At 46.1% G+C, this 15,743-nt stretch overlaps 1 protein-coding gene across 2 annotated transcripts in view; it reads left to right on the plus strand.

Annotated features, from left to right (window-relative positions):
• LOC139556636 (kelch-like protein 29) overlaps positions 1-15,743 on the plus strand; it is a 325,217-nt gene that overhangs the window by 188,114 nt on the left and 121,360 nt on the right. For both annotated transcript variants that reach the window (XM_071370836.1, XM_071370835.1), the window contains exons 4-5: positions 1,110-1,266; positions 6,386-6,958. In XM_071370836.1, coding sequence (XP_071226937.1) covers positions 1,110-1,266; positions 6,386-6,958 — 730 coding nt within the window. The remainder of the gene's footprint in view (positions 1-1,109; positions 1,267-6,385; positions 6,959-15,743) is intronic.

Consider the following 15,743-nt stretch of genomic DNA (forward strand, 5'->3'; position numbering starts at 1 on the left):
GACATGTGTTGCTGTAGGGTCTGATGGTGGTTGACATGTGTTGCTGTAGGGTCTGATGGTGGTTGACATGTGTTGCTGTAGGGTCTGATGGTGGTTGACATGTGTTGCTGTAGGGTCAGATGGTGGTTGACATGTGTTGCTGTAGGGTCTGATGGTGGTTGACATGTGTTGCTGTAGGGTCTGATGGGGGTTGACATGTGTTGCTGTAGGGTCTGATGGTGGTTGACATGTGTTGCTGTAGGGTCTGATGGTGGTTGACATGTGTTGCTGTAGGGTCTGATGGTGGTTGACCCAGTGTTTCCATCAGGCTGTGCTGTTCTGATAACATTTCTCGCTATTGTATTGTATGTGTTGTGTAAGTACACATCAGACTGAGGTGTCTCAATATTTTGTTTGTTGAAGATGGATATAATCCAGTCTGAGTCATTAATATCCCCCCCCAAAGTGGAATGTCCCACCCCCCTCCACATTTCATTCTAATCGACCATATTTACAGGTCAATTATGCTTCGTGATTAGTAACAGCTAGACACAATTTTAATAAGCGCCCATGTCTTGATCCGGAGAAATTCAAAACCATACAAACGTTTAATTGCCTTTTGATTGCACACTGCAAGGTATAATTGAATGGTTTAATGAATAGTTGAATAGGTGTGTGGTCTCACACAGTAAGGGTAAGGGCCCTATAGAATGTAACTAGGGTGTTGGATTTTGATATCTGCCATTATGAAACTATAATCTGCATCAGTCACCAGTTAGTGCGGTCGCTCTCCTGATCATCTATGTCTGCCAAGCTTGCTGACAAACAAGTCGACCTTTTCATGTAACAGACCTATCATCTCTTCTCTATCTCTCGATCTCTTATCTGTGTATCAGACCTGCTGTTTATTTTTGTGGTTTTCTAAGCTGTTGTTTATCTCCTGTGTGAGTTGAAGGCTGATAAACTGATTTGTTCAACTCACTCACTCACTGACTCACTGACTCACTCACTCACTCACTCACTCACTCACTCACTCACTCACTCACTCACTCACTGATACCTAGGTGTCAGAGCTAGTTTTGCCCTGCTGTTTTTCTAATGTGTTGTTCTCTCTCCTCTCTCTCTCCCAGGTATCAGGTGTGTCTCCAGGGGAGAGGGAGAGCCAGGCTCCAGGTCTGCTGTTAGCTCCAGGGGTGAGGTGGGGACAGACACCCATCAACCAGCTCACACCCTGGGAGACCGATGAACCCCCTGCCAAACAACAGCACAGAGACTGTGAACCCATAGGTGCTCACTCACTCACACACACACGTGTATACGTGTATACGCGCATACAAACGCACGCAATACGCGACACACACCACACACACCACACACACCTGCACGTGACACTAGTTATAGCAATCGTAGTCTGTATTATTGTAATATTTTCCGATTTTAAACTAATCATCTATTTGAGGTGGATATTTCATGAGTATAAATGACAGTGACAATAATGGGTTAAATTGAGGAGCTGTAGAAGTTGAGAATCTATAGTAATAAAGTGATCCCAGAATGGCTGTGCCCTGCAGCAGTCAATTTCCCTCTGTGACGCTGCTCTGCTGGCCTCTGCCTCCTGCTCATGGAGAATGGGTCTAATTTAAGAACAATACACAATGATACAGCCACTGCACTTGCTCCATCGGCACCTCCACTATTAATATACTATAGACACTATGAAAACGGTATCCAACGGTGTATTCAAGAAACGCAATGAATATTGTATACTTCCATAACAAATATCCAGTTTCCACATTCCCAATACTATAGCGAGCAATACAATGAATACTGTATATTCAAGTAATACTCATTATATACTGTACTGTGTATACATCAATATAAAGTACAATATGTATTGTATGGTATTATAGCAATGAATCCATGAATACTGTATACTTATTGAGTAGTCAGTATTCCATATCCGTCGTACTCTAGCTCTATGTTGCCTACTCGACAAATGATCTGCTAACTGTAATTGACGCAGTCTCAATAAAGATTTAAATAATTCACCTGTCACAGCTAAGACGCTGATTGTGTAGACGCAGAGAAATAATACCTTTTTCACGGAAAATAAGTATTTTAGCTCTTGTCAGCGGAGACTGCCAATGTAAGCTTTGCTACTACTAAATATCTAGTTTCTCAAAAACATCACTAAGACCTACTTAATGGAAATCTATTTTCTGCTGTTTTCTATTTCAGATATGCCTTTTCTAAATGTCTAGTTTCTCAAACTAATAAGTAAGTACTCTCTGCTCTTGTCTGTTTGAGAGTCTGTGCCACCACAATGGCTTTGACCAAAGCTTTGCCTAGTTTCTTCAACTCATCACTGAGGACACTTCCTATCATGTTCCTCTTCTTGAGGTTGGGGATCAGAGCAGTGCTCTCTGTCCCCTGGTATGTTCCCTAAACAACCTGCTGGGAGGGTATAGAGGGACGCGTGCGCACACACACACACACAGAAATGCACACAAACACACAAAGGAGATACATACACACACACACAAAACACACAGTTCTCAGGTACCCTGCTGTGTGGGGTATAGAGGTGGCTGAATGGTCCATGAAGCCCTGTGGTATTAGTAATGTGGCCAGACGACTGAGGCTTTGCCTACAAGCATGGTCTGACAGACAGACACACACACACACATACACACACACACACACACACACACACACACACACACACACACACACACACACACACACACACACACACACACACACACACAGACAGTCTGGTGGCGTAAGAAACAAACACACACCAGCCTCAACCACAGAGTGAGATGTCACCCATGCTGCTGCATATGACACTCAAACCAAGCAGTGTGTGTGTGTGTGTGTGTGTGTGTGTGTGTGTGTGTGTGAACGTCTGGCATTCGCAATGAAACTAGCTCCGCACTTCACTGAACTGAGTCGCGAGAAACTTCCCCACCAACTGCCAGAATGAATCAATGGTTTAAATAGGAACTTCTCTGCAGTTGGTTGTTTTAAAGAAGTTTCTGTCTGGAAAAGTTAACTTTTCGCTTGTGAGAAAGAAGGGCTTTGATTTCTGAAGCGTTGCCTCGGTCGGTATGTTAACAATTAGAGGTTGATTGAGCAATTCACCAAATTGAAATAGAATTCTTATAAAAGGACCAAGGAGCACTTATGAAACAACCAATATTTAATGCTCACACATTTAAATGATGGGGTACAAGAGAGCAATCAGGAGAAGGGATCCATTTAATGTTAATGCAATTACATTTCCCTTCTTAAACCTTTCATTAGCTCTGCCGCAAGAGGACTCGCAAATGTTAGTGCATGTTAGCCATCGCTAATGAGTTCCGTCTTGTCACTTCATTATATATTTTAGTCCAAAGACTGATTGTAGTTCAGAAAATGTACAGGAACACTTTAATAACTCAAGATGGAGAACAGGGAGGAGAGATACGTATCAAGTTGTAATCATTTCTGGCACCCCGTTGAAATCCTACTAATCAGGCCAAAACTATAGGAGTATAATAATATTAAATCGGGTTTCTCTCTCTGGTTTTAATCAAGTTTAGGGCTCAAGTTGAGAACAGTAGGAGTTAAGTGGTATAGTGCTGAGATGGTTGGCCTGAGGATGGATGACCATAATGCATTGAGATGTTCCCTTCTTCTTCCAGCACATTCTCTCTCTCTCTCTCTCTGTCTCTCTCTCTCTCTGTTTCTCTGTCTCTCTGTCTCTCTGTCTCTCTGTCTCTCTGTCTCTCTGTCTCTCTGTCTCTCTGTCTCTCTCTCTCTCTCTCTCTCTCTCTCTCTCTCTCTCTCTCTCTCTCTCTCTCTCTCTCTCATATGCATCAGAGTAGAAAATACTGTAAATACATACACTTAGCTAGCTACATGGTAAACAGAGCTCATCACTGATACCATGGACTGAACGTGTTCCCTGTAGGCATACTGTGTATATACACAGAGTGTACACATCATTTAGGACACGTTCCTAATAATATGTTGAGTTGCACCCTTTTTCCTTCAGAACAGCCTCAATTCGTCAGGGTATGGACTCTATAAGGTGTTGAAAGCGTTCCACGTGGATGATGGCCCATGTTGACTCCAATGCTTCCCGCAATTGGGTCAAGTTGGTTGTATGTCCTTTGGGTGGTGGACCATTCTTGATACACATGGGAAACTGCTGAGCGTGACAAACTCAGCAGCATTGCAGTTCTTGACCCAAACCAGTGCGCCTGGCGCCTACTACCATACTCCGTTCAAAGGCACTTAAATATTTTTGTCTTGCCCATTTATTTGATGTATTAGGCACCCCCGTTAGCTGATGACAAAGGCGACAGCTAGTCTTACCGGGATCCGACATATAACGACAAAGGCATTACAGACGAAAACTGACGAGGCGCACACTGATCGGTAAAGAGAGGATGCCATTCTATAACGCTCCTTTTCCTCTGCACAGTTCTCTCACACTGAGAAACAATAGGATTACAGTAGAATGCGCTATGCTTCCTTGATTTAATCCAATTCACTGTTACCACTTTTATGAGATGAGGAGTCATTGATGGAGTGACTTTAATCTTAGCTGGTCTGAGAGAACTTGAGGCTTCCCTGCTCAATGTATACATTGGTATGTTTTTAAGTTGCGCTGTTGAGACTCTCTTCCTACAGTGAGAGCAGTAGTAAGGCTTCTCTCCTTTATGTATACCTTGGTGTCTTTTTAAGTGGCTCGGTTGAGAGACTCTCTTCCTACAGTGAGAGCAGTAGTAAGGCTTCTCTCCTGTGTGTGTTCTCTGATGAACTTTTAGCTCAGCTGATGTTTAAAAACATTTTCCTCCGAATGGCACGCATACACAATCCATGTCTCGAGGTTGAAAAAAGATCCTTCTTGATCCCGTCTCCTCACCTTTATCTAGACTGATTGAAGTGGATTTAACAAGTGACATCAATAAGGGATCATAGTTTTCACCTGGATTCACCTGGTCAGTCTATGTCATGGAAAGAGCAGGTGTTCTTAATGTTTCGTACACTCAGTGTATATGTTCAATACGTTAACTGTAGGCCCCTTATATACACTACCGTTCAAAAGTTTGGGGTCACTTAGAAATGTCCTTGTTTTTGAAAGAAAAGCAATTTTTTTTGTCCTTTTTTAAAATCACATAATTAAATGGTACCCACTAAACACCAGTCTCGACGTCAACAGTGAAGAGGTGACTCCGGGATGCTGGCCTTCTAGGCAGAGTTCCTCTGTCCAGTGTCTGTGTTCTTTTGCCCATCTTAATCTTTTCTTTTTATTGGCCAGTCTGAGATATGGCTTTTTCTTTGCAACTCTGCCTAGAAGGCCAGCATCCCGGAGTCGCCTCTTCACTGTTGACGTTGAGACTGGTGTTTTGCGGGTACTATTTAATGAAGCTGCCAGTTGAGGACTTGTGAGGCATCTGTTTCTCAAACTAGACACTAATGTACTTGTCTTCTTGCTCAGTTGTCCACCGGGGCCTCCCACTCCTCTTTCTATTCTGGTTAAGGCCAGTTTGCGCTGTTCTGTGAAGGGAGTAGTACATTGTACGTTGTACAAGATATTCCGTTTCTTGGCAATTTCTCGCATGGAATAGCCTTCATTTCTCAGAACAAGAATATACTGATGAGTTTCAAAATAAAGTTATTTGTTTCTGGACATTTTGAGCCTGTAATCGAACCCACAAATGCTGACGCTCCAGATACTCAACTAGTCTAAAGAAGGCCAGTTCTATTGCTTCTTTAATCAGAACAACAGTTTTCAGCGTGCTAACATAATTGCAAAAGGGTTTTCTAATGATCAATTAGCCTTTTAAAATTATCAACTTGGATTAGCTAACACAACGTGCCATTGGAACACAGGAGTGATGGTTGCTGATAATGGGCCTCTGTACGCCTATGTTGATATTCCATAAAAAATCAGCCATTTCCAGCTACAACAGTCATTTACAACTACAACAGTCATTTACAACATTAACAATGTCTACACTGTATTTCTGATCAATTTGATGTTATTGTAATGGACAAAAAATGTGCTTTTCTTTCAAAAACAAGGACATTTCTGAGTGACCCCAAACTTTTGAGCTGTGGTGTATGTAAAGTAATTTGTTGTGCAATTTGTTCAGCTATCTAAAAGGATCAAGTAGACGATGAGGTTATGTAATAATAATCAAAACTCTCTCCCTTCTTCCCACCTTCGTGTTCTCTCTCTCTCCGTCCTCTCTCTCTCTCTCTCCTACCTTCTCCCCCTCTCTCCCTTCACACTCTCTTCCTCTCCTTCTCCCTCTCTCTCTCTCTCTCTCTCTCTCTTTCTCTCCCTCCTCTTTCTATCTCCCTCCTTCACTCTCTCTCTACCTCCTTCCATGTCTCTCTCTTTCTCCAGGTCCTCCATGGGTACCTTCTGGAGCAGCAGTGACCAAGTCCAGTCTCCTGCCCCACTCCTACCCCCTCCAGCCCCCCTCCTTCAGCCACAGTGTCACTGTCCAGTGCCCTATTATAGGTCTGACTCCCTCCATCCAGTCACCCATGCCCCTCCACCCCCACCCGCTCATGACAGCCCACTTCCAGCTACCCCCGCACTCCACCACCCACCAACCCCCCGCCATGGTGCTCAAAATGCCCTACCAGCCACCCTATCCCTTGGCCCAGCCCCCTGTCTTCTCCTCGCCCCTCTCTACCCCCTCAGGTGGTCCCAGGGGAGCACACCCCAACCAACAAAACCACAGAGTGATGGGGAACGGTCATCTGACGCCTCACCCCCCTCCTCACCACTCTCACCCAGCTCACCCTCTCATACAGCCCCATGTCCTGCCTCTGACCAATGGGCAGTTGGCGCGGCTAGTTCCGCCTACTCCAGTAGCCAATCAGGATGGTCCTAGAGGGCCCAATGGGCTGCAGATGCTGAGGACGGTGGGGATGGGAAAGTACGAGTTCACAGACCCAGGACATCCTAAAGGTAAGACAGACCCACTCTGACTGGGCAAGTCTGCAGTCACACACACCAAATGTAAGACAGGCCCACTCCAACTTTATTCTCTAATTATTTTGTTTTCTACTGAGTAGGTTTTCTCAGCGTAGGACTCAGCTTTTCTCTGGGTAAAGTGTGGTTTGTACAGGGAACAGCTTCTCTGGGTAACGTGTGGTTTGTACAGGGAACAGCTTCTCTGGGTAGAGTGTGGTTTGTACAGGGAACAGCTTCTCTGGGTAACGTGTGGTTTGTACAGGGAACAGCTTCTCTGGGTAGAGTGTGGTTTGTACAGGGAACAGCTTCTCTGGGTAGAGTGTGGTTTGTACAGGGAACAGCTTCTCTGGGTAGAGTGTGGTTTGTACAGGGAACAGCTTCTCTGGGTAGAGTGTGGTTTGTACAGGGAACAGCTTCTCTGGGTAACTTGTGGTTTGTACAGGGAACAGCTTCTCTGGGTAGAGTGTGGTTTGTACAGGGAACAGCTTCTCTGGGTAACGTGTGGTTTGTACAGGGAACAGCTTCTCTGGGTAGAGTGTGGTTTGTACAGGGAACAGCTTCTCTGGGTAACGTGTGGTTTGTACAGGGAACAGCTTCTCTGGGTAACGTGTGGTTTGTACAGGGAACAGCTTCTCTGGGTAGAGTGTGGTTTGTACAGGGAACAGCTTCTCTGGGTAGAGTGTGGTTTGTACAGGGAACAGCTTCTCTGGGTAACGTGTGGTTTGTACAGGGAACAGCTTCTCTGGGTAACGTGTGGTTTGTACAGGGAACAGCTTCTCTGGGTAACGTGTGGTTTGTACAGGGAACAGCTTCTCTGGGTAACGTGTGGTTTGTACAGGGAACAGCTTCTCTGGGTAGAGTGTGGTTTGTACAGGAAACAGCTTATCTGGGTAACGTGTGGTTTGTACAGGGAACAGCTTCTCTGGGTAACGTGTGGTTTGTACAGGGAACAGCTTCGCTGGGTAGTTGGTGTTGACACCACTCCATAAAGAACACGTTGAACACATCTAACCAGGAGGCAGTTAAAACAATACCTGGTACTGTTGCCAGATCTTCACAAAGCTGCACCAAGGTCACAGCTTACACACGCACACACGCACACACCCACACACCTTATTCCATTGTTTTTAAATGATCCAGACACGCCTACAGTCACTTTTTAAGTTTATTTTAAGCCTGGCAAACTCTCGTTGTCTTTGTGAAGACTGCGAGCTGAGTGGTATGGCGAGCCGTCTCGGGCTCGGCTGCATCTCAAAGCCGTAAATTGTTGTTTGTTAACCTTGGAGTTTGTGATGCAGGGCCAGAGACAGATGTTCTATATTCCCTGACCAATTTTCACATTTAATGAAGCTTTTAATCTAGAGTTTAGATTGGCCTTTTTTTCCCCCCAACTCATTTAATTTTTTTTATTTTGGGGGTAGATCAATAGAAGGTGTGCAAATGAGTTTCCAGATTGATGTAGAAAGTCTGAGCGGAGGCTACCTGAGACACATTTAAATGAGACAGCAGGTGGAATGGAAACACACAGACAATTAGAGTGCGGACGCATTGAACTGAAGTCCGGCAGCTAATTTCTGTTGCGTCTCCTGTTTGCTTAGATACTTGCCAGGGTTTTGTAATGGATACATTGTTGCTACGCTGTAATTTGTTGTATTTAGTCGAATAGCCAAGGTGCCGTGTGTTTTTGAATTCATACGTTGTGTGTTTCACAATCTATACACTGCAGTATTTATTCCAATAGACAAAGCTAACCCGAATCGTTTGCAACTACACTAAACCAGAGCTTTCTGTCCAAAACTACTAGTACCAGTAAATATTCTATTTCATAAACGCATGCAGGGGGCTCTGCTTAGAACCACGAGACGTGACGAGATGGAGTACCACTTTATGAAATATTCAGCGGTAGAAATGAGCGTACAGATGTCACTGCGGTAGGAAAGTCACAGGAATAGCAGAGTTCCGTTCAGAGCAGCAGCATAATAGCAGGTGTCAAATCGGAGCAGAGGGTTCTTGAAAACCTTGTTTGCGCACAGGGTCGAGTGCACTTTTGATACTAATATGACTACATTGTCTAGATTCCCTTCACTCTTACCCCTGACTAGTGTTTTGAGATGTCTAGTATAATGTTTGAGCTGCCAGTAAGGTCATAGCCTGGATAATAGACTGCTGTATGACCCTGAGAGGGCTTAGCCGTTAGAGAATTAGCCAGGCGCCTCGGCAACCTGCTTTTGTCCTCGCGGAGCGGAGAGAGACACCTTCCAGACTATAGGAACACTTAACCTTGCTGCCGTGATAATCAGCCAGTCAACCACCACAAACCAGCCTGTCGTGCAGTGCCCGTCTTCGTAACATTTTTACGCCACCTCCTGCTGTACTCTCTCTTTCTCTTGCTCATTCGTATTGTGTTCTCCACCCTCTCTCTACCCCCCCCCCCCCCTTTCTCTTGGTCTCCTGCTGTGCTCCATCTCTTTCTCTTCCTCTCTCTTGCGCTCAAGGAACAGATATCCCCTCGGGTCATTAAACATCAGTGGCCATCAGGAAGTGATGGGAGGGGACAGGAAGGTACAGGGGGAGCTGTTGGCCAGTCTGCTAGTGGTGGCTATTCAGCAGTCGGATGGTCTGAGGGTAGAAGCTATTGGCCAGTCTGTTAGTTTTAGCCATGATGCTCCTGTACTGCCCACGTCTGAGTGACGTAAGCATGGAGAACAGGCCGTGGCTCGGGTGGCTGAGTTCCCTGATGATCTTCTGGGCCTTTCTGCGACATCTGGTGTTGCAGGTGTCCTGGAGGGAAGGCGGTGTGCGCCCGAATGGTGCGTTCGGCAGAGCGTACCACTCTCTGTAGCGCCTTTGCGGTCAGCGGCGGTGGTGTTGCCGTACCGTGCTCGAATCAATCAAATGTTATGTCACATGCTTGTGTAGACTAACAGTGAAAGGCTTGCTTACGGGGCCTTCCCAACAATGCGGAGAGAAGAAAACAAGAACAATAGAAACATTGAAAAATAATAGTACGAGGAATAAGTAACGATAACTTGGCTATATACACAGGGCACCAGTACTTAGTCAATGTTTTGGGGTACGAGGTAATTATGTACATATAGGTAGCGATGCAGCCCAGTGAGTATGCTCTCGATGGTACTCCTGTAGAACACTGTGGCTGGCCGAATTTCTACAGCCTCGTGCCTTCTTCACCGCGGTGTCCGTGTGGTTTGACCATTTCAGCTCTTCAGATGTGTACGGCGAGGAACTTGATGTTTTTGACCATCTCCGCGGCCCCGTTGATGAGGATGGGGGCGTGCCCAGCCTGGTTCCTCCTGAAGTCCACTGTAGTGCTGTGGCAAGGTTACTCCTCCAACATTTTTATTTTACCTTTATTTAACTAGGCAAGTCAGTTAAGAACAAATTCTTATTTTCAATGACGGCCTAGGAACAGTGTGTTCAGGGGCAGAACGACAGATTTGTACCTTGTCAGCTCGGGGATTTGAACTTGCAACCTTTCGGTTACAAGTCCAACGCTCTAACCACTAGGCTACCCTGCCGCCCCAGGGTCGGGGAGTGGGCTAGGCTGGGCTGGGCTGGGCTCAGAAGCCAGGTGGTAGAAGTATTCTCTAAGCAATGGTCCAGGGTTATTTTTCATCCCTAATAGTTCAGGTTAGGATTGGGGGAAGGTAATAGATCTGTGGTTAGGGGGGACTTTTACCATTTCTAACATGCACAAACACACACTGTGTTTCACTTGACTGACATGAATGTCCTTGCTTAAAAAAAATAAAAATAAAAAATTAAACTGAATTATCTGCTTGGTTCTGTGACTATTAAATCAGTTATCAGCTAAGTAATATTTTAGTACCCACTTTGGCACAGGCCTCTTGGTTTCAACAACACTCCTACGGCGTGCGCGTCTTCTTCTGTGTGCAGTGAGGGCTTGGATATTCAGTGAGGGCTTGGATATTCAGTGAGGGCTTGGATATTCAGTGAGGGCTTGGATATTCAGTGAGGGCTTGGATATTCAGTGAGGGCTTGGATATTCAGTGAGGGCTTGGATATTCAGTGAGGGCTTGGATATTCAGTGAGGGCTTGGATATTCAGTGAGGGCTTGGATATTCAGTGAGGGCTTGGATATTCAGTGAGGGCTTGGATATTCAGTGAGGGCTTGGATATTCAGTGAGGGCTTGGATATTCAGTGAGGGCTTGGATATTCAGTGAGGGCTTGGATATTGAGAGGCAGTCTTTGTTACGGGTCTTTTTTATGATAGTATTCCACCAGCTCTGAGGAAGGATTTTGACATTATGTCAGAGTGCTTCAAACTCACTGTAAAAAGAGTAAGCTGATTTGAATGGCTCTCAGTAGGATCTAGACACTTTAAGTGTTGGTGTGATTAGGAGCCCAGTGAGCTGAGCCGTGTGTGTGTGTGTGTGTGTGTGTGTGTGTGTGTGTGTGTGTGTGTGTGTGTGTGTGTGTGTGTGTGTGTGTGTGTGTGTGTGTGTGTGTGTGTGTGTGTGTGTGTGTGTGTGTGTGTGTGTGTGTGTGTGTGTGTGTGTGTGTCATACAGTAAGCTCTCTCTATGCCTATCATTGCCCTATATGAAGCCACATGACCTTTCAGTGGTCGCCTCATCAACCGTCAGAGGCTTAATTTTCCATCTTTGTTTCACTCATTCTCTTTCAGTCTGTTGGAGAGAGCGGGGGGAGAAAGTAAAAACGAGAGACACATGCAGGGAGGGAGAGAAAGAGACACACAGGGAGAGAAAGCGAGAGTCAGAAACAGAAAGAGAGACGGTAACATCTCTACCCAAATCATCCTGGTCTGTCTGGGTTCTCCCGGATGAGTGACGGTTGTGGAAGGTATTCGCTGATGACTGGAATGTTATCTAGCTGTCATCCTCCTGTGTATGTATTAACCCCACCATGACAGGTCTGAATGGCAAATAGAGGTGAGATCCTCTCCGATCACCCACAGAACACAGCTCTACAGACAGCTATGGATTTCAGATTAAATACTAAGCACACGCACTTAGGAGGCTAACACTGAGCACATACTGTACTACTCATGCCCACACACACACACACACACTAGTACACGCTGTTGCACAGACACACACACACACTAGTGCACACTGTTGCACAGACACACACACACACTAGTACACGCTGTTGCACAGACACACACACACACTAGTACACGCTGTTGCACAGACACACACACACACTAGTACACGCTGTTGCACAGACACACACACACACTGTGCTTTATATATATATATATATATATATATATATATAAAAGATAGTAAGGCTGAGCAGATTGGATGGTATAGACTGAGAAGGTGCAATTTTATATTCAGCTGTCTCAGGCAAACAAGCAATCTGGACTTAAGTCCCCCTCTTTCACTGTCTCTTTCTTGTTCTCTCTCTCTCTCCCACTAATCCATTCTTACTTCAGATTTCCCCTGTCACTCTCCTAATCGTGGCGTTCCCAGTTGAAAACAGGCCATTAAAAGAGTGACTTACACCGCTGGCCTCAGCGGAGGAGAGGAGGGAGGGAGGGATGGAGGAGGAGAGCTGGTGACAGGTGTAGTGAGGGAGGAAAAAGAGGAGGAGGAGGACATTGGGGAGTGGGTGACTGATAGAGAAGCAGAGTACTAGGTTGAGTAGGAGAGGAAAGGAGGAGGGAGGAGAAGAGTGGATGTAGCAGATATTGGACTCCTGCACAGGTCAGTTTTCTGGAGCCACACCCGCCCAGCACCGGCCACATCAATTCCAGGTCCCACCCGATAACCGACATCAGGGCAGATTCTTCTCTCCAACCCGACCTCGCCCGCATCGAATTGTTCTGAGAGCCGATCCGTTACCGACCAAATAAGATCAATCAAATCGTATGTCTTTTATAAATCCCTTTTTACATCAGCAGTTGTCACAAAGTTCTTATACAGAAACCCAGCCTAAAACCCCCAAAGAGCAGGCAATGCAGATGTAGAAGCACAGTTGCTCGGGAAAACCAGTCCTCTTCTGGCTGTGCCGGGTGGAGATGATGAAAGTGCATGACCATTAAGGCCAGATCGTTCATCAAGACGTTCAAACGTTTCTAGATGACCTGCAGGGTCAGATAATGATCACAGTGGTTATGGCGGATGCAGTAGTTCAGCACCTCAGGAGTAAATGTCAGTTGGCTTTTAATAGCCGAGCATTCAGAGGTCGAGACTGCAGGTCGGGTAGCGTGGGAGAGAGAGAGAAAAAGAGCGGTTACAACAGCAGGTCTGGTACAAGTTAGCACGTCCAGTGAACAGGTAAGGGTTCCATGGCCGCAGGCAGAACAGCAGAAACTGGATCAGCACGGCTGGATGGACTGGGGACGGAGTTCCATAGCCACAGGTAGATCAAATGATTGAATTGTTTTTATGACTCGAGTAGTAGGCTATTATTCCCCTTCCCTGCAGTAATTCATTTGTCTGCTTGTCTATGCAACATTTGGATAAAAGGAAACCATGCCATGAATTAACGACAAAATATTTTCATCTTCACACTGCGATGCGGCACATTGACAACTCAAATTACTTTGATTAAAAAAATGGCCTTGTTATGTAATGAAAGCCTATAGCCGACATAACAAAACAAGACCTTTACATTCAATATTGTTTAGATAATCAAGTAGTTTTTTTTTATTTATTTTTTATTTTTTTTTAATAAATTTTATCCCCTTTTCTCCCCAATTTTCGTGGTATCCAATCGCTAGTAATTACTATCTTGTCTCATCGCTACAACTCCCGTACGGGCTCGGGAGAGACGAAGGTCGAAAGTCATGCGTCCTCCGAAGCACAACCCAACCAAGCCGCACTGCTTCTTAACACAGCGCGCCTCCAACCCGGAAGCCAGCCGCACCAATGTGTCGGAGGAAACACCGTGCACCCGCCCCCCTCAGTTAGCGCGCACTGCGCCCGGCCCGCCACAGGAGTCGCTGGAGCGCGATGAGACAAGGATATCCCTACCGGCCAAACCCTCCCTAACCCGGACGACGCTAAGCCAATTGTGCGTCGCCCCACGGACCTCCCGGTCGCGGCCGGCTGCGACAGAGCCTGGGCGCGAACCCAGACTCTGGTGGCGCAGCATAGCACTGCGATGCAGTGCTCTAGACCACTGCGCCACTAATCAAGTAGTTTAATGGAAATTTAAATAAACAATTCCCAGAATCGAATGTAGGCTTCAAAAATACATTTATTTAGTAGGCTATACTCAAACTTTTACCAGCCGCAACGGTTTAAACTTTATATGGTCTGCGTATGGTCTAAATGAACAAAAGCCTGAATTAACCTACAAATAGGCCTACTTTAACAATAAAGACATAGGCCAATGTAATTATCAACAACAAAAAAAGTCCATTCATCACTTGAACGAAAGCCTACTTTGATCATGGAAGAAGTGGCTGTCTTCCTACTGTCGTAAACAAGTACCTGCTCGCAATTTTCGCAGACTCTGTAGCCTATCCATCTACCGGATTGTTGTCCTTGTCCTCTCCAAAACCGGGGATTTCCCTCGTGCAGCACCTGTTTCCATGATGGTGTATACCCCCATCATAACCTTTTTATTTGTATTTCTCCACACACATAATGGACAGTTCCCTGCTCAACACCCTCTCGCTGTATGTCTGGCTGGTAGCCTACTATGTCTAGATGACCTCTCACAGAATGGAATTCACAACACAACAAGGTCCTGGGTTTGTAAAACAAATATTGTACCTTGATATAAAACGTTTTCAACCAGCAATATAATTGTTTTGAACCTCGAGCCAACCCGCAGGTTGAAATAATTTGTTTAATTCCATCCGCCAGCTGAACCGTGGGTATCCGACCCCATGCAGGACTAGCTGGTATAGCACAGTGGGCTAGAGAGGAGGGCAAGGAAGAGAAAAATATGTTAGGGAGTAGAGTAGGGAGTGGGTAGTAGGTATAGTACAGTGGCCTCCAGCATTGCAGGAAGTGGACGAGGAAGGGAGAGAGGTAAAGGAAAGCGAGGAGAATGAGGAGGAGAGCAAGGTCTAGTGGCTTCTCTAGCTGGAGGGTTGTGTTGTCTTATTATGCGTGCCGTAGCCAGTCAGTCAGACTTGCCCTGCTACTGGGCCGCTGTCTGTCTCTCCCTCTGTCTCTCCCTCTGTCTCTCCCTCTGTCTCTCCCTCTGTCTCTCTCTCTGTCTCTCTCTCTGTCTCTCTCTCTCTGTCTCTCTCTCTCTCTCTCTCTCTCTCTCTCTCTCTCTCTCTCTCTCTCTCTCTCTCTCTCTCTCTCTCTCTCTCTCTCTCGCTCTCTCTCTTTCTCTCTCTCTCTCTGGCTCTCTCTCTCTGTCTCTCCCTGGCTCTCTCGCTGGCTCTCTGTCTCTCGCTGGCTCTCTCGCTGGCTCTCTCTCTGTCTCTCTCTCTCTCTCTCTCTCTCTCTCTCTCTCTCTCTCTCTGTCTCTCTCTCTCGCTGGCTCTCTGTCTCTCCCACTTTGTCAAACTGGCCGTGTGACTGTGCCCCACTCCCCCTGTCTCTGTCTCCCTCCCTCCATTTCTCTCTCTCTCCCCTTCCATCCCACTCTGTCAGGCTGGCCGTGTGACTGTCTGTGCTACTTTCCCTCTCTGTCTCTCCCTCTGTCTCTCTCTCTCTCTCTCTCTCTCTCTCTCTCTCTCTCTCTCTCTCTCTCTCTCTCTCTCTCTCTCTCTCTCTCTCTCTCTCTCTCTCTCTCTCTCTCTCTCTCTCTCTCTCTCTCTCTCTCTCTCTCTCTCTCTCTCTCTCTCTCTCTCTCTCTCTCTCTC

The sequence above is a fragment of the Salvelinus alpinus genome, chromosome 27, assembly GCF_045679555.1.
Source record: "Salvelinus alpinus chromosome 27, SLU_Salpinus.1, whole genome shotgun sequence".
Lineage (NCBI taxonomy): Eukaryota > Metazoa > Chordata > Actinopteri > Salmoniformes > Salmonidae > Salvelinus > Salvelinus alpinus.